This window comes from Ictidomys tridecemlineatus, chromosome 4 (assembly GCF_052094955.1).
Source record: "Ictidomys tridecemlineatus isolate mIctTri1 chromosome 4, mIctTri1.hap1, whole genome shotgun sequence".
Lineage (NCBI taxonomy): Eukaryota > Metazoa > Chordata > Mammalia > Rodentia > Sciuridae > Ictidomys > Ictidomys tridecemlineatus.
The window spans coordinates 48,280,518-48,304,602 of NC_135480.1; the positions used below are offsets into that span (position 1 = coordinate 48,280,518).

The 24,085-nt window shown below is 42.4% G+C and overlaps 1 protein-coding gene and 1 pseudogene across 1 annotated transcript in view; both read right to left on the bottom strand.

Annotated features, from left to right (window-relative positions):
- Window positions 1–24,085, bottom strand: part of Spon1 (spondin 1) — a 266,766-nt gene that overhangs the window by 106,226 nt on the left and 136,455 nt on the right. Inside the window, exon 6 of the mRNA XM_005326779.5 lies at window positions 4,228–4,376. Within this exon, the coding sequence (XP_005326836.1) occupies window positions 4,228–4,376 (149 nt within the window). The remainder of the gene's footprint in view (window positions 1–4,227; window positions 4,377–24,085) is intronic.
- LOC120889624 (small ribosomal subunit protein uS5 pseudogene) lies at window positions 21,289–24,072 on the bottom strand (annotated as a pseudogene).

Consider the following 24,085-nt stretch of genomic DNA (forward strand, 5'->3'; position numbering starts at 1 on the left):
AAGTGGAAGGATCTGGAGACCATCATGCTAAGTGAAATAAGCTAATCCTACCCCAAATCAAAAGTTGAATGTTTTCTCTGAGATGCGTAAACTAACCCACAACAAGCAGAAGGGAGATTAGAAGTTCAGTGGAGTAGACAAAGGGGAATGAAGGGAAGGGAGGGAGGTGGACAAAGGAAAGACAGTGGAATGAACCTGACATAATTTTCCTGTGTGTACAAATGAACACACCACAGTGATTCCCACCATTGTGTACATCCACAAGAAATTAATTAAAAAAAAATAACTGTGGGTAAGTAGTAGAAAGATGGATAGATGGAAGGGCCCTGCAGGGAGTGGGGATAGGGAAGGGGAAGGAGAGGTACTGGGGACTGAATTAGAATAAGATATATTCCTGCTTGGATAATTATATCAAAATGGATTCTACTGTCATGTATCTCTAAAAGGAACTAATCAAAAATGTGTTAAAAAACGCAATGTAAGACCCGAAACCATGAAACTAGTACAAGATAACACAGAGGAAACACTTTGAGGCATTGGGATCAGCAATATTTTGGGGGATCTGATCACAAAAGGAAATAAAGTGAAAAAAAAAATAGACAAATGGGATTACAGCAAACGCAACAGCTTCTGCACTGCTAAGAGAACCATCAAGAGTGTGAGGAGACGACCTACGGAAAAATGGGAGGGAACACCAGCCATTCATCTCGCAATGAATCAGCATCCAGAATATGTAAGAAACTCAAAAAAGCAAATCATCCAATTTAAAAGGAGGCAAATGGTCAGAATAGAAGAAACACAAATGGCCAATAACCCAGCTCAGTATATCCAATTCCCAGGCCCCAGTGGCTACCGGGAGGCATTACCTCTATTTCCCTAAGAATGGGTGCATGTCCTGCCTCTCCCCCACCCTCTCCAGCCACCCTCTCCAGCCACAGCACCATTACTGCCAAGAATTGCTAGAGTTTTTCATCAATTTTCTTGGCATTTTGCAGTTGTATTAACATTAAGATTTATACTCAATAGTATCATAATTTTCTACTACTAATAGGATTAGTATTTTTATTCATTTGCTTTTTAAAGCCATTAGCATAAAATTTACCTCCAACAGTCCCTATTGTGATTTTTAATGCCCTTGAAACTTGCCATGAGTGATAAGTCTATAATAAAAGAAATGCTGGTAAACATATAAATGTCCTTTGTGGGAAAAGAGGGCTTTTTATTTTCATCATTGTTGGACTCCAGTTCTTTGATAGAAACATTGGTAGGCTATAAAGTATTAAGTGCTGAGAACACTGTTAGTTTGTAGATGTTTTCAAACAAGTCCCCCGGTATCTCGAGGACACTTTTATATTCTAGGAGGATTCATATCCGTGCTTCCTTTCATGTTGCTTCTTGCCTGACTTAGACAAAAGTACGAGTCATGTGTTTGTTGGGAACAATATTCAGGGCCATGAATTGTATAGAAGTGAAGGGACCCTGAAATTACTCTGCCCAGCTGACTTTTCAAGGAGCTGGGAACTTGATGTGCTGCTAGCAGAGGTCTCATCCAGAGGCTGGTGAGAGGAGTTCCTCTGGAAGGCAGCGGGAGTGGGCAGGGAAGGTGCACAGGGAGGGCTGGCTTTGTGGGTGTTGTGACCTGTGCAGTCTCCCTGGGCCCCATGCTTTGAAATTTGCAGCATCACCATCTTGAAATTCTTAAGTTTGAATAAGGAACCCCGTGTCTGCACTGAGCCCCACAAATTATACTTTTTGTACTGTGCATAGGCTTTGGAGATGGACAGACTTGGGCATGGATTCTGGTATTTTCTGCAATTAAACAGGCCTTGGTATCCTGATCTGTAGAACTGGGATAATAATATTGTCCTGTCAGACTGGATGTAAAGGGAGCTAACAATAGAGGTCCAGTACCCTCCACAGTAGTGACAGACACTGGCACATGCTGCTCCTTCCCATGGGTTGTCTTCACAATTAAACTTACTATTATATGACTTTATGTCAGGGACGGTAGCCTGCTGGGATAGGCAGACTCTGCCTGAGTGCTGTATAGGCCAGCCCCAGGCATGCTGGTGAGAATCACCCCAAGCAAAGCACACTCTCCTAAGAGGGAAATCCTAGGGATAGGGTCCCATCCCAGAGTTTCCAACCTTTTTATACTTGTGACAGAGGACAGTGTTCATCAGTGCCATGGAATCCTAGGTTTGTATGAATCCTGCATGCTTCTCTTCTCTCCAGAAACCTCCCAAGACAGCCAATAAGTGAGACTGACATTATTATGAAGATGCCCTTGACCTTGATCTAATTTATTTGTTAACTTTAGTATTTCTTTTTGTTTATTAGTTGCTCATGACAATACAATGATCTTGACATATCATACATTTGATTCAAATGGGGTATGAATTCTCATTTTTCCACATGTACAGGTTGCAGGATCACATTGGTTATACGGCCATGTATATACGTAGAGCAATACTAGTGTCTATTGTATTCTGCTGCCCTTCCTATCCCCCCTCCCCTCCCCTCCCCTCCCATCACCTCTCTCTACCCAATCTACTGTGACACACTTCTCTCTCTTTTTTTTCTTCCCCCTCACATCATCATGCATGTATTTTGTATAACGATGAGCATCTCCTTCATCTTCTGTGCAATTCCCCTTCTCTCTCCCATTCCCTCCATCCTCTCTTCCCTGTTTAGTGGTAATCTTCTTCTCATGCTCTTCCTCCCTACTCTATTTTGAGTCACCCCCCCCTTAACTTTAGAATTTCAACTATTATTTGTAACAAATGGTTTTCAATATCCCATATCACAGAGTTGGACAAGTCTATGGGTCACAGTTCCAAGCTTGAGAATCAGGAACGTGGACTATCCATATCCCAGAAAGAGGGTCTCACCCATGACAGGCCAGACAGACTAGCACCAATATGGAGCCCTTGTGACTCTGCCTGGAGTGGCATCTCTTGTTAGGCCCGGCAGCCTGAGTCACAGAACCTCAGGGGAGCTAGATGGCCAAACTTTTGATGAATAGCGTGCAGTCTTAAAACATCTGGTCAAACATTTTTTCCCCCCAAGAAAAAAGACTTCAAATCAAATTAATAAGGAACACATTCTTGGGCATTTTTCAACTTTGGTCCAGAAGGATTTCTTTGGCGATTATAGTGGGAGTCAGAGTGACCTTTGCTACATTCATTTCAGTCAGGTTTGCAGGGAGCTCGGAGTCATGACTTGGGGGGCTTCCAGGGGAAGGTCTCAGCTGTCCCCATGCCCTGGCACCACTAAGGCCTCTGAGCACCTGCATATCTTGTCACCTGGGCATCCATGTGTGAGGGGCCTCCTGCATGGTTTCAGGAGACGTCAGACAGGAGTACAGGGAGGACGATGGCCTCTCAGTGACCATGCTGTGAGATGACCACTCCCAAAGAACAGTTTGTTTCTTCCCTCTTTCCTCCAGAACACCTGGTGGGCAGTAAGATAGGGCTGCTCCCAGAGCTCTCTCAGGCTGGAGGGGCTTTGATGGGCAGCGACAGCCGGAGCTAGGCTGTTGCCTCTCCATAGCACACAGCTGTTGACAAACTGCTCGCCTCTTCCAAGAGTCTCACCTCACCCTCTCTCTCTCGTGTCAGACACATTGGCTTTTGATGAGGAACAATGGCATTTTCAGCCAAACAAGTTGGCAAGATGGGCCTTTCCTCCCTTAGCTCTCGGTGGGATGATTGGGGGCTAGCTCCTGCAGCAGCTCCTGGGCCCGTGAGACAGGGCACACAGAGAAGGCTTCAGCACACTGTGATTATGACAGATGACCAGCTAATTTATCAAAAACCTCAAGTTACAGTTGCAAAAAGCATGTGCCAATACACCACGGTTTATTTTCAGAAGTGACAATTTGGCTTAGACAGCTTGAGCATCATTCCCATCCCCTAAGGATCATAGTTAAAAAAAAACCCTGTAAATCACTGCTTTGACTCTCAGGGGGCCAGAGACATGGTATCCCAACAATGGCCACAGCGGCAGCATGGAGCACAGGCTGACAAACACAGAATGAAGTCAGGAAAAACCCGAGACAATAACCTAGGCACTTGTCACCTGTTTTCCCCTTAACACAAAACCCCAAACTCATCACATAGGTTTTCTTCTAGCCCATTGTACTGCATTTTCAGGACCTGGATGAGAAATCTAAGGGATGCTTTACTGCATTCCTGGATTTTGGTTAGTCTATGATTCTGTTCTTACCTGTTGTCGAATTTCTTCCTCCATCTTCACGGGAGAGCCCAGCTCTGCAACTTGTTTGACACCTTCGCTGGCGTAGCCTCCATACTCCCACAGCACGTAATTCTTGGAGTGGGATCCACCGATGATGGCAGACCAGTGATTGGCTCGACCTGGGAAAGTCAGATGGGATGCAGAGATATCAGTGTGGCTGTGCCTGAAACAGGAGACCCTCAAGTGATGGGGAGAAGAGATAACTGGACAGTAGGTCAAGGGGCACAGAGGAGGCACCTATTCCGTGTTAGGCTCACTGCTGTTCAGTGACATGCACAGTCCCTATGAACAAGCAAGTCTGGGGAATGTGCAGACAGGCCAACAGCAGGTGTCCGCACAAGACAGAGAGGTAGCCCAGGGATGCCCTCTGTCTGGGAGGGCCTCCGTTAAGAGAATTTTAAAGGCTGATCAGATTTGTATGGCAGATTGGAGAGGAAAGGCTATTTCTGGCAGACTCAGAAACACTAAATAACATGGTGTGTTTGGAGAGTCAGGAGTAATTCAGCATTGCTGTGTCACAAGCTGTCAAGGGGACAGTTAGGAGAAGAAGCCAGGGAGGTAGAAAGGAGCCTGCTTAGGAATGGCCTTGCTCTAAATGCTTCAGGAATTTGGGTGTCATTTGAAAGGATCTGAAAACCACTGAAGGGTTGTGAGCAGGGGAGGGACATGATTGCATTTGAATTTTAGATAAATCATCCAGGCAGCAGCTTGGAGGATGCATTGGAGGGAGCAAAACTGAAGTGGAGAGATGGGGAGGTGAGCAAGAGCAAAAGCTAAGGGGTGTGTGGGGAACAGCCTGCAGCAATTCTCAGGATGAGTGTGGCGGTCTTCACCTGGCTTTTGCATGCACTGCAATATGAGGGGCAAGCAGGCTAGCCATATCCAAAGGCTAGGACAGACAGGACGTGTGGAAGTGACCAGTCCACAGTGGTCTGGTGATGCCCGTGTGAGGTGGTTGTTGTAGCAGGATGGCAGGAGGGAATTAATGCTCAACACAAGAGCATGAGGAGACAGAAGTTGAGGATTTTATACAAGTTTGCAAGGAAGAAAGAGCTGATAGTCAACATCAGCACCACGTTGGACTTGTTTTTCCATGCAATAAATATGGATGCATCTATATTTATCATTGACTAAGTCACATATAGTTTATCACAGGATTGGCTCAATTCTCAGGCATTCTTTGGTTGGTTTTACAAAGTCTTAAGCTAAAGAAATTTTTGGCACACTGAAGGAAAAAAATTGAATTAGGTGAAACAACTGATGTTTTTGTTTTACCATATTGACACCCAGAATGGGCAGATCTCTTCATTCCACCCTGCCCATCCCATCTACAAAAATGATTCTTAACAGGTCTTGTTTAGATAGCTGCCATTGCTATCCCCAGGGCTTTCTGCTTCAGGGGCACTGGTGGGACTGCAAATTGATGCAACCACTCTGGAATGCAATATGGAGCTTCTTCAGAAAACTTGAAATGGAACCACCATTAGACTCAGTTATCCCACTCCTTGGTATATACCCAAAGGACTTAAAATCAGCATACTACAGTGACATAGTCACATTAATGTTTATAACAGCTCAATTCACAATAGCTAAGCTATGAAACCAACCTAGTTTCCCTTCAACATAGGAGTGGACAAAGAAATTGTGGTACATATACACAAGGTAATATTACTCAGCCATAAAAAAGAAAGACATGACTTTTGCTGGTGAATGGATGAAGACTATCATGAAATAGGTGAAATAAGACCCCTACCCCTGTAAAAAAAAATCCAAACAAGAAACCAAAAGCCTGAATGTTCTCTCTCACATGCAGCTGCTAACACACAATAAGGGGGCAGGAAGGAAGAAAGGAAGTTCATTGGATTAGACAAAGGGGACTGAAGGGGAGGGAGAGGGATGGGAATAGGAAAGACAGAATGAATTGTACGTAACTTTCCTATGTTCATATATGAATATACAACCAGTGAAACTCCACATCATGTTCAACCACCAGAATGGATCCTAATTAGAATAAGTTGAACTTCATGTGTGTATAATATGTCAAAATACATTCTACTGTCATGTATACCTACAAAGAATAACAAACCCAAAAAAGAACATGGGCATAAAGCCAGGCTGCACCCTTCTGGCCCACTGAGGACAACCGTGCCCAACCCCAAGCAGATGACATCACCATTGTGGGTCTGCCCAATTGCTCATCATTTCACATCAGAGAAATACAGACTTCATGTTCATCCCACATATACCTAAAGAACACAGGTGGAGATGCTGCTAGCTACTTTTCTAATTCATTTCCTCGCTCGAAAGAATGTCCCAAACTGTCATCTAAGCTAACAGCAAGCTTATGTAGAAACAAGGGCTGGTAACCTATTTCGACCTTTGGCTCGTGATTTGAACACAGGGAGACCAGATTCATCATCATCTGCACCCCCTGTGCTATTACCCAAAGATACCCCTCATCCCAGGCCTGTCCTACCTGTAATTCTGCACCTCAGTGATTTGGCACATGCCGTTCCTCTGTGCTCACCTCTCGCTTGGCTTGGCCAACCCTTATTCCTCCTTCATCAATTACTTGAAGCCTCCCAAGACCACCTCAGGCATATGTGAGTTCTTCTCCCCTGTCTCTCCATCCACAGATCCTATTTTCTATTGCTGGTACATTCTGTTGTCCCCCTAGACTTCAGCTCTCTGAGGGTCCGTCTTCAGCACTGGGCCTGAGGCATTGGGGGTGCTCCGTATGTTTCCAGAAGCAGCTCATGCAGGCAATTGATTCAATGTGATGAAGTTCAAGCCTCCGTGCAGCAGAGCACCTGACACCTGCTAAGTTAAAGGGCTCAGCTATCTTGTGTGCTATTAAAACAAACCATGAGCAATACGGAAAAGACCTTGGTCTGAGTGCCAACATTCAGGGTTGGAGTCCTAGCATTGCCACTTATTGGCTGTGTTAAGTTGGGTCAGATTCCATTATTTTATTTCTCTGGGTCTCAGCTCTCTCTTTTATAATTCAGGGATGCTAATGCCTACCTTATTGACCTATTATGATAAATATGTGATTAATGATGTTATTTAAAAATGAGATCATGTGGGTGGAATCACTACTGGCCCAGAATAGAGAATTCAGTAATTCGGTAATTATGCTTTCCTTCTTTCATGGTTGGTAGGGAGGCTTCAAAAATAAATAAAACCTGAAACCTGTCCTTAATTCAGAATAAGAGATAAGAAATTATGCATAATATGGAATGTGATGAGCAGGACAATGGGAATAAGCACATCATGGGATCAGAGGTAGGGCCCAGATGGGTCTCTCTGATTTATTCATTCAACTTCCATTAACGGTGTGCCAAGCACAGTGGCAGGCCATGGGCACTGACAAAAATAGGATATGGCAGTTGCCCTGAAGGGACTCTCAGGCTGGGGGTGGGGAAACAGATGGATAGCAGATTAATTACAATCTAGCTTGTCAGGGTTATTACAGAACACAAGTGCAGGGTACAGGAATGAAGCAGCTAATTCCTAATGCCCTCATCCAAGGAATCAAAGTCCAAGGAATTGAGTACAGAGAAGCAGGTATCTCCAGACCAGAGTCTATCTTTATGGTTCTTCTTCTACTTTTTGGGGCAGGGGGAGGTGGTTTACCAGAGATTGAACCCAGGGGCACTTAACCACTGAGTCACATCCTCAGCCCTTTCTCATTTTTTGAGACAGAGTCTCGCTCCATCTCTTAGGGCCTCACTAAGTTGCTGAAGCTGACTTTGAACTTATGATCTTCCTACCTCAGCCTCCCAAGTTGCTGGGATTAGAGATGTGTGCCCATGACACCTGGCATGATTCTTAACTCTTGAATAAAATTTCATTGTACCAGTTCAACCTCTAGAGAAAGATGGGTGGGACAGGAACGGCCGGAATTCTATTAACAGCTCAGATAAGAAGACCCAAAGCCTCATAGGACTGTGCTTTCCTGTGAGATCCTCATGACAATACAATACAGTTGTGAGTTTCCTACAGTGATTTTGCAACATGACACATTCATTCAAATTTCAACACGTTTAATGACATTGTCCAAATAACAGGAATGTGCAATGTACTCAGTGACAGGAAGAGACAAGAATACATCCTCCCTGGAGAGGACAAGGTACAGATGGAGAAAAAATTTGCAACATTAGAATGGGCATAGATGCCAGGTGAGTGGCAGTCACACAGGTGCACAGTTGTACAGGAAAGAAAGGCATGGAGACCCAGTGCTGGAAGACTTGTCTGTAGGCCTCCAACTGTGATCATGCATCAGTAATTTAATCTCTTAGAGCCTCAGTTTTATATATATATATATATATATATAATTGAATCCAGGACCTAACATGTGCTAGGAAAGGACACTACTTCTGAGCTACACCCCCAGCCTTTCCACCCCTTTTAAAAATAGGGATAATAGTTACAAGTCTGGACTGTCTCCCAGAGTTGTGCAAATTAATTGGGCTGGTTTTGGAAAGAACTGTGAAATCTGTAAAAACACTACAAAACAAAGTTCTCAGTATGATTTCAGATAGAGAGCACTATGGGAATCCACAAGAATCCCAAAGAAGGTAGGTGAGCAAGAACACTTTCCCACCGGAAGGAGGGCTCCCAGAGATTCAGAGAAATAGAAGGAAGGGAGGACACAGGCCAGGGAGATAGATGGGCGGGACAGGCAGGAATCCTATTAACAGCTCAGATAAGAAGACTCAAAGCCTCATAGGACTGTGCTTTCCTGTGTGATCCTCATGACAATCTTATCTTGATGTGCTAGATGAGGGAACTGAGGCCCAGAGAGTTAAAGGAACACATCCATACTCACAGAGCTGGGGAGGAGCACAGCTGGGTTTCAAACCTAGGTCTCTCTGGTTCCAGAACACTCACCCTTTTCCCTTTACCTCTCTGGGAAGGCAGGAAATGAAAGAGACATTTAGTGGACCAGAGTTAGATGTGCCAAGGATGTGATCTGTATAATCTAATTAGACACAAAAGGAAATCTCTTTTGATATTGATGTTATCATCATTCTTATTTTTTTTTTACATGAGCAAACTTGGACTTGAGGAGGTTAAGTAAGTTAATACAACATCACAGAAGTTGTTAAGTGAAGATGCTGGTATCTGTGGGGTGTAGGAAGCAGAGAGAGAGAGAAAGGAAAGGGTTCCTGGGGACAAGATACAGTTCCCAAGAACTCAGTCCTGTCAACTATATCACATCCATTACAATTTCCACCACCTCCCCGTAATCTACTCAATTATGAACCCTTCAACGGATTCATGAAGTCAGAGCCTTCAGGATCCCATCATGTTGTAAAAAAAATTTCCTTTAAACATTGCTATCTTGGGGACCAAGCTTTTAGCACATGAGCCTTTGGAGAACATTCCAGATCTAAACCAGAGCAGGCAGAGAAGCAGATTGGCACCAACCCTTTTGTCTCTTAGGGAAGGACACAGCTCTTTGACTTAGCATGCCCCTCACTGCTTCTGGGGGCCTCTACATTTCTGGGTCTAGGTGTCAACTCTCTTTAGCTTGGATAAGCTTACATGGGACAGAGGCAATGGGAATCTGGGAGGACGAAATGATGAGACATGCAAGTTGGAGATGCTGACGTTCAACCAGGCACATTTGTCTAAAAAGTGACTCCATGGAAATACCATAAATATATGTGTGGTAATGTCTTTCCTGACATTTTTTTTTCTATTGTCATCACTGGCGCTAAATGACCATTGTTCACAAAGTTGCCAACATACCAGCATTCATCAAAGAAGAACCATGTCTGCCTCGCATCTGGTGTTGGAAGAGGGATGTTGCACAGTAGGTGGATTCTGTGAGGTGTGCCATTCACGTGGCAGGTGTGATGCTTAATTTGAAGTGTCAACTTGATGGGTGTGAGGGATTCAGGCATTGGTCAAACATTATTCAGGAGGTTCTGTGAGGACGTTTGGGATAGAGCTAACATTTGAATCAGTAGGTGGAATAAAACGGATTTCTCTGAGTGGGCGGGCCCACCTGGTAAGTTGAAGACCTGAATAGAACACTAAGAGTGACTTTCCCAAATACAAGGGAGTTCCTGCTGCCTGATGGCCTTCAGGCTGGGACATCATTTCCCCCCCTGCTTTTGGACTCAAGTGGAAATACTGACTCTTCCCGAGTCTTGAGCCTTTTGGTCTTCAGGTTAGAAATACGTGATCTGTTCTACTGGTTCTCAGGCCTTCAGATTTAGACTGGAACCACACCACTGGCTCTCCAGTTGCCAGCTTGCTAACTCTGCCTATTGCCAACTTATCAGTCTTTGTAACTGGTTGAGCCGATTCCTAATAATAAATATCTTTGTATATGTGCAAACACATCCTATTGATTCCGCTTCCATAAAGAACCCCAACTGATATAGCAGGTGTTCAGTGACTGCCCAGATTTCATGGCCAGTGACAGCAATCCCCTGCCAACCTTAGTCCTGAAATAGCTTCCCATTCATTTCCTTGATATCCATTCATAGTGCTCCATGGGCGAATGTCCTGCAGCCTTACTGACTGGGTTGCTGCAGCCTCCTATTGTCCAACCTCAGCCTCACTCATTACACTCTCAGTTTATCCTTGGTTTGGGCCCTAATGGAATTTACTACACCAAGTAGATCTCCAACCTCTAAGTTCTATCTTCACCTTCCTGCTTGATCTCTTAGTAGATGACCTTGTTACTTAAATCTTCTGAGAAGGCCAAGGTCAGCCCATCCATAAACTCATCCATGCACCATGTGGCCAGAAAAAAATATTGTGGACCTTCTGGAGCTATTCATAAGTTGTCCTGGATCTCACTTCCTGCATGGCCTTGTTACCCTCACCCTAGACCCAGGCCCAGGATCTACTTAACTTCCACTGCTTTAGATTTGGATACATAGCTGGGCTTCTCTGGGTGCTTCCCAGGACACAGTTTGTACTTGCTGTCTGGGTCTTCCTGCTCTTGGCTGATGCAGAGACTCACTCTGACCAACCCTTTCCAGTATGGCAAAAACTCTGCATGAGGACCTCTGTCAATGAGGCCAGAAATTCCTCGATTTTCTTTCTTCATTCAGCAACCTTTTTTTTTTTCTTCTCTCGGGTCTCAAGTGTCACTTTTTCATTCCTGGGAAAATCTTGCACTTATGAAACTGATTACATTCTATTCCAGTTCCTCAGAGGTCTTCAGTAATAAGATTCTATCTATTCTACTGATTCATTCAGTGAACATTTACTGGCATAATACTCTGCTAACAACACATCATCAAGCTACAGCTGCCTGTTTTTGTTCCAATGAAGTTTTGAATTTTACATTTTATCTCTGTATTGTCTATAGCTGCTTTCATGGTAGAGTGACCAAGTTGAGTAGTTACCACAGAAGATGTCTGGTCTGAAAACTCTAAAATATTTATTATGTGACCCATTGTATAAAATGTCTGCCAAAATCTCTGCCAGGCTGCGGCAACTCCAAGATCCCTGTCCTTGAGATGTTATCTAGAGGATGAGTTGAAGGACATAAAGGACAGGTCATAACAGGCAATTACAATACAGTTGTGTGTGTGTGTGTGTGTGTGTGTGTGTGTGTGTGTGACACAACATTGATAAACGCAAGTGGAATATTAAACACAAAGAAGGGGACATTTATCTATGATAGTACCAGAGGAGATACCGTCTCCTGGAGGAGATGACAGCGAGTTAAATTCTGAAGGATAAGTACGAGTTAGCAAGACAGTTAGGGAATTGAGAAAAGGCAATTTTGTTTTTCAGAAGGATAGGTAGATGCACAATCAGGGGCATTAGAAAAAGAAGAGGTACATTGTGAACTATGAGTAGTAGGTCATGTGTGTGTGTGTGTGTGTGTGTGTGTGTGTGTGTGTTTATAAAGGATAAATGAGGACTAATGAGATCAGTAAGCCAGGTGGAACATGAAGGTGTATGACTATCTTATAAAAATATAAGATATTCACATATAAATATGTGAAGTAGAGAATAAGATAACGTTATTTAGAGACAGTCCCCAAATCTATAGATGTTCACTTCACGTCTGCTTCTGACTCTGATGAAGTAAATGGTGCTGGGTTTACTCCTGTAGACAGAAGTAACTGTGAAACTGAGAAAAACATGCAAAGTTTTCAGATGTCAGAAAACAGACAGCAAAGGACTATGACCCCTGGACTTCTGCCAGGACACTTTGTGGTTTGTAGTGCAGGAAGGTAGAGCAGAGCAGAGAACAGAAGAGAACAGGCAACTGGCTGAGCTGAGGAGGTAAGGGCGGGCATTTGGTGATGCTGAAGTAGGTAGGATTTATGGGTTAGAGTGCCCCAAAGGCAGGAGCTACCAAGTGAAGAAGCTTCAGAAATATGATAGGCATTCCCTTAAAATTTTAACCAAACACTAAGCTGCACAGGGCAGGGTGAGACTCCACAAGGGCTGACAGAAAATAGCTACTGGGGAGCTAAGAGTTGAGTTGAGTTTGTGTGTATGTGTGTGTGTTTGTGTGTGTGTGTGTGTTTGTGTGTGTGTGTGTGTGTGTGTGTGTGTGTGTGTGTGTGATACCATACTGATAAACGCAAGTTGAGATTACAGAGGTGACACAATGCTAGAGATACAGGACTTTTAACTATCTGCACTAGAGAAGCTTTGTTGACTATTTGGGCATTCAATTGAGAGCCTAGAAAAACCACAACCTAACAATCAACTTACTAGAGTAAAGGCTACTCTAGACTTAGCCTAACAAAATTTAGAAACACGGCTTGAAAGGGAATCAAGCAGATCCACCAGTAAATTAACCATCTGCCAGATCAGAACTCCATATTCTTTAAAGGAAGAAAAAAAAAAGCCCAGATACTCAACAATGTAGCCTTAACAATGTCCATCATGCAATGAAAAAAAATATAAATATGTATAGAAGAAAATGTGACCCAAACAAGAGAAAAAACAGCTAACAGTTGCTGAGATGACTGATATTTGGGTATAACATATCAGGGCTGTAAAACAGGTATTATCAGTATGTTCAAAAATTTAAAGAAAAGATGGACATGATGAATGAACAGATGGGGAATTCTGGCAGAGAAATAGAAACTTTTTTCTTAAGCCCAAATGGAAATTCTAGAACTGAAAATTATATTATCTGTATTTGGACACAGCAAAGGAAAACATCAGTAAGCTGAAAGATTGGGTGATATAAACAATTCAAAATGAAGTACAGAGAAAAAAAAGTCTAAAACAAATTGAACTGTATTACTAGTGACCTGTGCAATAAAAGTAAGTGGTTTGAATGGAGTCCTCGTAGGCGAGAACAGAGATTGGGTTGGAGAAATATGAATAAGCAATGCTTGAAATTTTCCCAAATTTGATGAAAAATATCAACCTATGGATCCAAACCAGTTAAAAGTAAAAAAAAATTATACTTAAAAAAGAAACAAAATAAAAAAGACATTTAAGCATATCATAAACTGATAATTAAAGACAAAGACAAAAATCTTAACAGCAACCAGCAGCAATAAAAGACACATGAAAATGAGAACAAAGATGAGACTGCTCACTCCAAAAACAAGGCAAACCAGAAGACAAGGAAGTGACACCTCTATTTGAAAGAAATAAACCCATCACCCTAGAATTCTATTACCTTGCAAAAATATTCTTCAACTATGAGGGCAAAATAAAACATTTTTTGATAAGTGAAAGCTAAGTGAATTTATTACTAGCTCATCTGCTGTCTATGAAATATTAAAGGAAGTTCTTCAGGCCAAAGGGAAATGGAAACAGATGGCAACTCATGTCTACCTGAAGACACAAGGAGGGCCAGAAATGGTAAATATGAGGATAAGGTGGCCCTCCAATTTCTTTTCCACTGAAGAGTTCCTCTTTTAAGAGGCTCTAGCTTTCTCAGTTGGGATGAACACGACTTCACCAATGCTCTCTTCCCACAGAAGCAGATCTTCCCTGCTCCTCCAGGCATTTCAGGAAAGCAACCTGCACTCACCGTTTGCCAACTCCCTCTGAACTCTTCTCCTTGCAATCTAACCCGAGCCCCCACCTGAGCCTATCTCTGCTAACAAGTCTTTAAAACTTTGCCTTTTGCTCCCCCTTAATTCCCACAGTTGAACAATGGCTGGGACAATCAGAGGAAAATCGCATTCTGTCTTTATTTCCCATTTTAAAATAAGAGTTCACTTTAAATTCAGTAATATTCACACTTTTTAATATACAGTCTGGCAAGTTTTCACAAATGCACATAATTATGTAGCCACTGCCACAATTGAGGTATAGAATAGCTCTATGACTCCCCCAAAATCTCCATGACTTTGAAAAATATTATTTTTTAGTTGTTGATGGACCTTTATTTTATTTATGTGTATGCAGTGCTGAGAATCGAACCCAGTGCCTCATACATGCTAGGCAAGTACTCTGCCACTGAGCCCCAGCCCCAGCCCTCCTCATGACTTTTGTAATCAGTTCCATCCCACCACCCCCAGCCCTTGGCAACCTCTGGTCTTATTCTTTGCCTCTGCAATTTTTGCCTTTTTGTTGAATATAACATAAAAGGACTCAAACAGTATTTAGCATTTAAAAGTCTGATTCCTTTAACTTGGTGTAATGAATTTGAGTTTCATCCATGTTGATCTTGCATTAACTGGTCCTTTATTTTTTTCCCCCCAAATTTCTTGAAAGACAAAGGAGAACTCCTATGGTTTAAAGTCACCATTGCATTCCTGTTTCCATCATCTATTGACTGTGCAACCTTGAACAACCTGCTAAGTTCTCTAAGACTCAGTTTTCTTATCTGTGAAATAGAAATAATTATAGTCCGTAACTACTGAGGTGGTTATGGGGTTACAGAGGAAATCCATGTAAAAACACTTGGCACAGTTCCTGGTACATAAAAGAATCAACAAATTATTGTTTTAATATTAATATTTTACTTATCCAGGAAAGGCAGGTGTTATGGCTTAGCTACGAGGTGTCCCACAAAAACTCATGTGTGAGATAATGCAAGAAAATTTATATATGAAATAACTGGGCTATGAGAGTCTCAACCTAATCAGTGCATTAATCCCCTAACAGGGATTAACTAGCTGGGTAGTAACTGTAGGTAGGTATGGTGTGACTAGAGGAAGTGGGTCATTGGGTCATGGCTTTGGGGTTTATATATGCAGTCCTTGCCTCAGATTCTGTTTTGGGGGGCACCCAAATTGAGACATGGCTCATCCAACTAATTTCATGTGTCTGGGCCCAGGGATCCTTAAAATAACTGTGAGGATGGGACAAGAGCCAGCTGGGGCTGCCCCTTCTGTTTCTGTAAGTTGAATTCAGGTGATCCTTCACCACCCCTCCCTTCAAAGCTGGGGATGTTGTCCTCATCGTCACTGCCACCATCACCACGTCATTGCTGTCATCATCATTCATCAGGATCACCATCTTCACACCTGCCACCATTTGTCGGGCCTGTTTCCTGCATCCTACACTTCACAGGTGTTAGCTGACGTCCCTCCATCTCACAGTGGTCCTGCCAGGTGGGTCAGTTACCCTAGCATGTGGTGGATGAAGGAACTGAATTGCAGGGCTGAGATTTCCCACAGATTTGATGAACTTAAGGTCATGCCCTTCATTTTCCACAAGGGATCCATAGTTTGAGCCAAATCTATATTTAGTTAGGAGGTCATTCTGATGTCACCTATGGCTGTCACCATGGGGTGGGGAAAACAGGAGGTGTAGCAGGATGGTGTCTTCTAGCTCTTGATCCTCATATATTTCAGAGTTTTTGGACTTGGCCCTGTAAGCCAAATTTTTTTTCTGAACTTCTTACTCTTGATTTGTTGGAATGTCTCTAAAGTCTGGGCATTCACTTGATTCCCATCTCTGAGGTGAAGAGCATAATTTCAGGGCACTCCCCAACTCATATCCCCATCGCTCCGGTACAGCCTGGTTGAAGGGTTATTATGAATTAACAAGTAACACTGGGATTGTGTTTCTAGAAAGGGGAACTTTATTTAAAAGTGTTCTTCGAAGCTGACTTTTCCACATAAACATAGTTATATATGGGAAAGAGGCTATATTCCTGGACAGCTTCCAAACGTTTAATATATCATTAGCACCTGAGTTTAAAGCCCCAGGGAAGGAACTGCAGCATTTTGGATGATAGATTCTAGCAATGTTTATCTAATTTTAAAACTCTAGGAGCTTGTATTTAAAAGCTTAGCAGGAGCAGTAAATAACTTTGCTTTTTTTTTTTTTTCGTTTGAGTGTAACAACAACAAAAAAGACGTCTCCCACTCTGCTAGTACATATTTCATGTTTGAATCTGAACTCTATCAGCTGTGTCTGCAAATAAGAAAGCTGATGTTCTATTTTCAAAAGATTTTAAGCCATAGAAAGAAGAGAAATAGGAATTACTGAGCACCTACTTGTACGAGGTGCTTTTTGATGAACTGGTGAATTTGCTTCTCTGTCTCATTTCAATGAAGAAGAAGTAGGTTCAGAGAGGTCTGTCATTTGCCAGAAGACCACACTGCCAGTAGAGGGGTAAACCAGGGTTTGACTCGTGATTGGTGGAAGCCAGAGGGTTTGTGCAAAGTTTCCTAAGCTAATAATAGAAGCAAAGTCTGTTTAACCAAGTCCATATATGCATAGGACAAAAAAGGGGTCAGGCTGGGACTAAAAAAAAAAATCCATCTCAAAATTGAAGGTGGAAATAAAGGTAGAAGCCCAATCTCTTTCATTACCATACAGAAATCCCAAAATAGTACCTTATTGGGTTTGTTCCAGGAATAAAAGGGTGATTTAACATTAAAAATGTAATCAATATAATTCATCACATAACCAGAAAAATTTATATAAATATCTTCATAGATATAGAAGAAGTGTTTGATTACATTCAATATCCATTCATGATTAAAAAACTCAGCAACCTAGCAGCCTCAGAAACTTACTGAGGCCCTAAACAACTTAGAAAGACCATGTCTCAAAATAAAACATAAAAGGGCTGGGGATGTGGCTCAGTGTTTAAATGCCCCTGGGTTCAATCCCTGGTACCAAAACAAACAAACAAAAGCAACTCATCAAACTAAGAACAGAAGGGGATTTTCTTTATTTGGTTTAAAAATATCTACAAAAAAAAGAAAGCCATAGCAAAAAGTTTTGCTTAGGGATGAATATTAAAAGTTTTCCCCATAAGATTGGGAACAGGCTGGAATGCCCACTATCACCACTTCTATTCAACATGGTACTGGAAGTTCTACCCAGTACAATAAGGCAAAAGAGGGAAAGAGAAGGCATAAGGAGTAGATGGAAATTATTGGTGTACAAAACTGTGTGTGTTAAAATTCCAAAATAATCTATGTGACTCAATAATGTAAAGTTTTTAAGTTGCCCCAAATTTGTTCCTAAGTTCAACACAATCTCAATCTGAATAACAGCAGGTATTTTAAAATGTGAAAATTAAGATCATGATTTTAAAATTGATGCAGAAATGCAAAGGATCAATAACAGCCAAAATAATCTTAAAGACTATTTAAGATTTGTTCTTAAAGATGAGCAAAGTTGGATAACACTTTCAGATATCAAGGCCTTCTATAAAGGGGTCATAATTCAGGCAGTGTGTGTTCATGGAAGAAGATAGATAAACTAATGGAACAGAAGAACAGAGTCCATAAATAGACCCACAGGTGTACAGTAGCTTGCTATGTAACAAAGGTGTCAGGGTAATAAAGTGGGAAAAAAGACAGGAATTCCAATAAATGGCTCTGCATTAAAAAAAAAAACAATTGAGCCATACCTCACCCCAAACATAAATTCAATTATGTATCAATACAACATCTCAATGCCAAAGGCAAAAACTGTACGACTTCAAGAAGAAAATATAGGAGAATATCTTCATGATTTTGAAGTAGACAAAGATTTCTTATAAGAGATACAAAAAGTATTGATCATGAAAGAAAAAAAAAACCCAACATGGACTATGTTAGAATTAACGTTCATCAAACGTTTACAAAAGCCAAAAGGCAAACCACAGATTGGAAGATATTTGGAATACACATAATTGACAAAGGACTGTACAAAGAACCATATAAAGAACTCATACAACTCATATAGTCATAAAGACTGTATACAGAACTATATAAAGAACTCATACAACTCAGTAAGAAAAAGGCAAACAACAAAATAGAAAAACTGATCTGGAGACCTGGATAAACACATTGTCTAAGTAGCTAATGACAGTCCACTAAGCAAAAATCAAAAAAGTTAAAATTAAAATCACAATGTACTATTTCTACACATGTACCAGGTAGTTTAAAAAAACAAACCCAACAATATCAAGTATTGGCAATTACCTAGATTAAGCTCTATCTTACTGTGAAAAATTGTTTAGCAATATCTACTAAAGCTGGGACGCTTATGACCCAGAAATTGCCCATCCAGTAAACAACTAACAGAAATGTACACATAATTCACCAAAAGACACATACATGAATGCATATAGCAGCACTGTTCATAATAAAACTCAAATTGGAAAACTACTTAAATGTGCATCCCTAATGGACCCATAGCTATCATGGATTTATTCATAGAATGAATAAATAAGATGTTGTATTCATGCAGTGGCATATTAGACAGCTATGAGAAGGAACAAACCCAAATCACATGCAACCATGCAACATGCAGTTATAAAGTTAAATGAAAAAAGCCAGACTCAAATGGGTACACACTATAAAATTCCATTGTTATGAAAAAATTAATCTATACTAGAAATCAAGATGGTTTGGTTATCTTTTGGGAGAAGTTGGACTAGAACGAGATACAAAGGAAGCTTTTGGGGATCCTAGTCATTTTCTGATTTTTGTCCTGATAACTTGAGTGTGTTCATGTGAATGTTTGAACTGTGTACTAGTGATTTCCTCACTTCTCTGTATATTTGTTATATTTCTATAAAATGATCTCTTTTAAAAAAGAGAAAGTGAAGGTAGAGGCTGAGTTACTTTTCTTTCCTGGTCTCTCAAGCCTTGCTCCGGCCACCCTATGCTTGAGTTGTACTGGATGGAAACCAGGAACTTGATCCTCATGTAATGGGGATGGGGAACGACAGCGATGAGCTGTAAACTTGAAGAGGTGCAAGTGGGAGGTCAGAGGTTAAAGATCAGAAGTCAGGTATGCTGGGCCAGGAGTACCTGCCTGGAGCCACTAGCCTGGAATTATTAGTATTTTTGTCCTGGGATGTTACTCATCAGAGAAGCTCCATGGTAGAGGGAGAAAGTTTGGTTCATCTTAATTCCACACTCACTTACCAGTCACGGGTCATGCTCTAAGTGCTGTATAAACGTGGCTGTGGGGATTCGGAGACAAAGCAGACAAGGTCCCTCCCTGTGAGGATCTCTCAGCATATTAAGAAAATTAAACTTGAGAATGGGTGTTCACAATGCAGCCTGGAAAGTTTCATGATGGAATAGCCACAGAATGGAGAAGAGGAAGATCGCTAATGTGGATGAGGGAGGGAAGAGGCTTCTCAAGGCATTTGGGATTATACTGGGGACCAAGGCTGGCCAGCAATCAGCCTTCGGCAAACATGAGAAACAGCCTGTGTTCAGGCCTGGAGAGCAGAAAGACCAGGGGATGTCTGGGAACCTATGGGGGACCGGAACAGAGTTGTGCAGGGTGAGAGATTAGGCTGGAGTAGGCTAAGTACCAGTGAACCCAGAGGAACTTGTCAGAGAATTTCTGTTTTAATCCAGGGTGATGTAACTCAGTCCTGAATTTCTGCCCCTTCTGAGCTCTGTGGCCTTCTGCTTGAGGACCTCAGAACTTTGTCACCTTTGCCTTGAATTTTAGCTTCCCTCCAAGATTTTAAAAAGTACATAGGGATATAACTTGTCTTCTAAAGGCCTATCCACAGCAGGTGCTCCCAGGAAAGTTGGCTAATTGTCTAGGGCTCTGTAGCTAAGGAGGACAGAATCCTAGCGTTATTATTTAAGGACACAAAAGTTGGCTCAGACCTACACCCACCACTCTGAGCTGGCAGCTGAGACTACTGTGAAGGCAACAATCAGGATGGAAAATTCCCTGTTCCCACTTCCTGAGACCTGCAGCTCAAGGTGGCAGCTGGTGGCCTACTGGTCCCTGGAGCCCTGGTGGAAGGGAAGAGTAATGTTAATGTAATTCTAGGCAGGAGAGATCTGTTTTATCTTGATGAAGAGGGATAGTTTATGATTATAAGAATATTTCCTTGGGTGTTTTTTTTTTGTTAAAGCATATTAGAGATTAAATTATTGCCATAAGGAGGCAGCAGGAATCTCTCTGACTTGATAAGGTTTGGCTTCCTAGTTCTCCCTTAGAGGGAAAGAAAAGATTGAATAATTTATTTACTGATGGAACAAATTTCAAAGGTGCTATCAGAATCAAATCCAGACCAGGCGGCTGAACTTAAGGGCTAGATGGAAAGATGGGGGTGGGGATGGGGAGGCACGCCAAGGAGCCGTGGTGCTAGGACAGACCAAGGAGTCGGAGCAGATGGCATCAGGAGACGCCAGCATCAGGCAGGTCTGGCAGCTCTAAGAGGCAAAATTCTAGGGTGAGGAAGGATTGGAGGAAGCAAGGACGGGACCTCATTCTTTGATGGGCAAAGACGGGGCTCCCACATAGGTCCCTATGGAAAAAGGCAATGCAGAGGACAAGGTCCCCTGGACAGTAGGCAGTCCCTAAATATCACAGAATCAAGGAATGCATGAAGATTGAGACCCAATTAGGAGAACTGGAGTTCAAAGCAAGAAATAGGTCATAAAAGATGAGTTATACTTGTAGCTAACCATTCTAACCCTTCATGTGTACAAGGTACCCTTCTGAGCTCTGTGCCTAGATGAATTAATTTTATCCTCACATTGGTCCTATGAAGACAGTGTTGTTATTATCCCTGTTGATACCTGAGAAACCCCGAGGCACAGAGAGGCTAACCCTCTGGCCTAATTTTTCATGAGCAGCAAACAGTAGAAGCAGGATTCAGTCTGTCTGCTGAGTTCTGCTTAATTAACCTTTGGATGTGGTGGCTGTGTCAGAATTGGGAAGGTACTGAGTTGCTAACCTTTTGTGAAATTCTTCCAAACAAGGAAAATTGCTGCTTCTGGAACCCGGGGGCTGGACTGAGTCTGAAGTGTCTTCAGCTGACTCACATTTTTATTTTTTTTTAAACACAGGCTTAATTAATTCACATTAATTTTCCTTGTAGAAAAACCCTACCTCATAGCCACAATTGGAGACGGGGTCCTTCCCATGGAGGCTCTAATGTGAGCTTTTACTAGATGGCCGGTGAATTCCTGACAGGGAGAGCTGGTGAACATGGTCTCTTTCCAGAGATGGGGGTCTGGAGGTCTTGGAGATGGCATGAAAGGTGGCCTTGGTGAAGTTGCCCAGGGTGGAGTGCAGCCCCTGGCCGAGGTGTGGCGCTGGTCAGCACCAACCATCAGCAGTGCTTCTTGGGCACAGGGCAGAGATGATGCCAGCACCTCTGGGGTGAGATGAGACAGGCCGGCACAGAGCCCTAGCAACCTGTCACCTTGTAGGGGATGGTGTGCAGCTTGCCTACCTTGTTCCCCCAATAGCTTCTCTGCACAGGGACAATGGAACGCTTTGCCAGGATGATGGTCCTTGGATGGTGGTGGCTTGGAACACTTAAAACCCAGGCCAATATGGCCACTGTTGTCCCTGATGGCAACAGATACCTTCAACCTGGTTTGCTGGCCAGAGCAGATCTGCTTTTGCACTGCTGCAATCTTTAAAACCCCATCCTTGAGGGCTGCCCCTGGGGAAAAAAAAAATCAATGTTCTCAGACTCCTTGATGGGCAGGGAGAAGAGACAGATCTCTTCCAAGTACTTGATTTTCATGTCCTTGAGCAAGTGGCCCACTTGGTGACAGGGATCCATTCCTCGTCCTGGGCCTTGGCCCTACGCTCTGTGAACTCTGGGATCCTGGCTCCAGATGCTGCTGCCGAAGTCTTCACAGAGTTCTCTCACTCAAGGGTCCCTACGGCCTTCAGGGTGTCTGGAGCCTTGGGGCCCTCCTGCTGGAAGAGTGTCATGGGACATTTGGTGTTTTCTTAGAAAAGAAGCAGCCTCACTTTTAACTCCTTCTAACACTATTTTTGTGAGTTATTTTCCAAGCACCTAATTTCTAGTAGCTGTGATTAAGACCTTGATCAACCTAACACCTTGGTTGCCAGCTTTTTGATTTTTTTCTTTTTACTCTGCAAGTTTTGGCCCAGCCACCACCAGGATGGGAAACTGTTTTCTTGTTTTGGCTGATGGAAATATCTGAGTGACATTCTCTCTGGGCTCTCGGTGCCTCTGGCACAAAAGATAGTGGGAGCCCTGTGTATTTAGAATCCAAACTGACCTTGCAACTCCATTAACTTGTTTCCATGCTTGTTGGTTGAAAACTCACGTCACTTTGTCAACCCAAATAAGCATTTCAAAAAAAGAGTTAAAAGATGTTGCTCTAATCAGTATCGCCTAAGTACTAATGAAGAATAAGACCCACATAAGTAGGGTCAAAGGAGTCTTTCATTACTTTATTTCCAAGCCAAAACCCAAGGATCCTTGCAAATTGGGAGGATGTTTGGCAGGAATTAAGTGGCTGGCACAAAACATGCAGCAATTCCAGTCATGATTGTGAATAGTCAGCCTTATTTGGCATAAACAATTCTTCAGGGTATATTTTCAACTCATTGTTTGGAAAACTTAAGCACATAAATGTTGTTAGCTTCAGCAGAGTTTTGTGTATATGATGCGAGTAACCTTATTAAGATTTTTAGAAAATACACATTCCCTCTTTTTACAATTGTTTTAAGTACTTAAAGTGTTTTCTTAAAAATAAAGACTTTTTTGCAGTAACACATATTCAGCATCAATCCTTCATTAGGTCTGGTGCTAGGGCTAGTGGTATATGGATGGTTCCCACTGACTCTCATGCTGTTCTCAGCCTGAGAGTCAATCCTAAAACCATTATAGAAGACAGGAAAAAGAGCAAAGAGGACACGGGAAATGGAGAGTAAGGAAAATGATGTGTGCATTATATAAGGAGTTTGTTCAGTGCTATTTCTACGTATTATCTTGAAGATGCTAATTACAATTGCAGGATCCAGGGTTGAGAATAATATGAGAGAGCTTTCCACATTTTATAAATGAAAAGGAAGCAGGATACATTTCACTAAGGTAGGTTTTTAAAGAGGGTTTAGATCCTGTCCTTATAATATTATTATAAGAGATGGAGTGGGCCCCAGAAACCCAGCTCATCCTTCCACCCTTTCATCTCTCATCTATCTTTTTGTCACAGGTATCTATTCTGTTTTATATAGGCTGGGATTCTAGTCATGAGCAAGACATGGCTGCTGTCTTTAGGGAAATAATAGTCTACTGCAGGAAACATGATAAATAACTGCCAATTAGGATCTCTGCTGCGATGTAGGAGTGGACAGGCTGCTAATTATATTAGTTAGGATTCTGCCACTGTGACCAGAATCTTGATCAGAACAACATAGAGGAGGGAAAGTATATTTTCGTGCATGGCTTTTATAAGTTCCATCCAAGTTGGCCAACTCCATTGATCTGGACCTGAAGTGGGACAGAATATCTTGGTGGCAGGGCACTGACAGAGGAGCTCAGCTTGTGGCAGCCAGGAAGCAGAGAGAGAAAGAGAGAGAGAGAGAGAGAGAGAGAGAGAGAGAGAGAGAGAGAGAGAGAGAGAGAGAGAGAGAGAATGTGAAGAGCCAGAGACAAAATATGCAATACCCAAGGGTATGCCCCCCCAGTGACCTACTTCCTCCAGCCATGCCCCATCTGTCT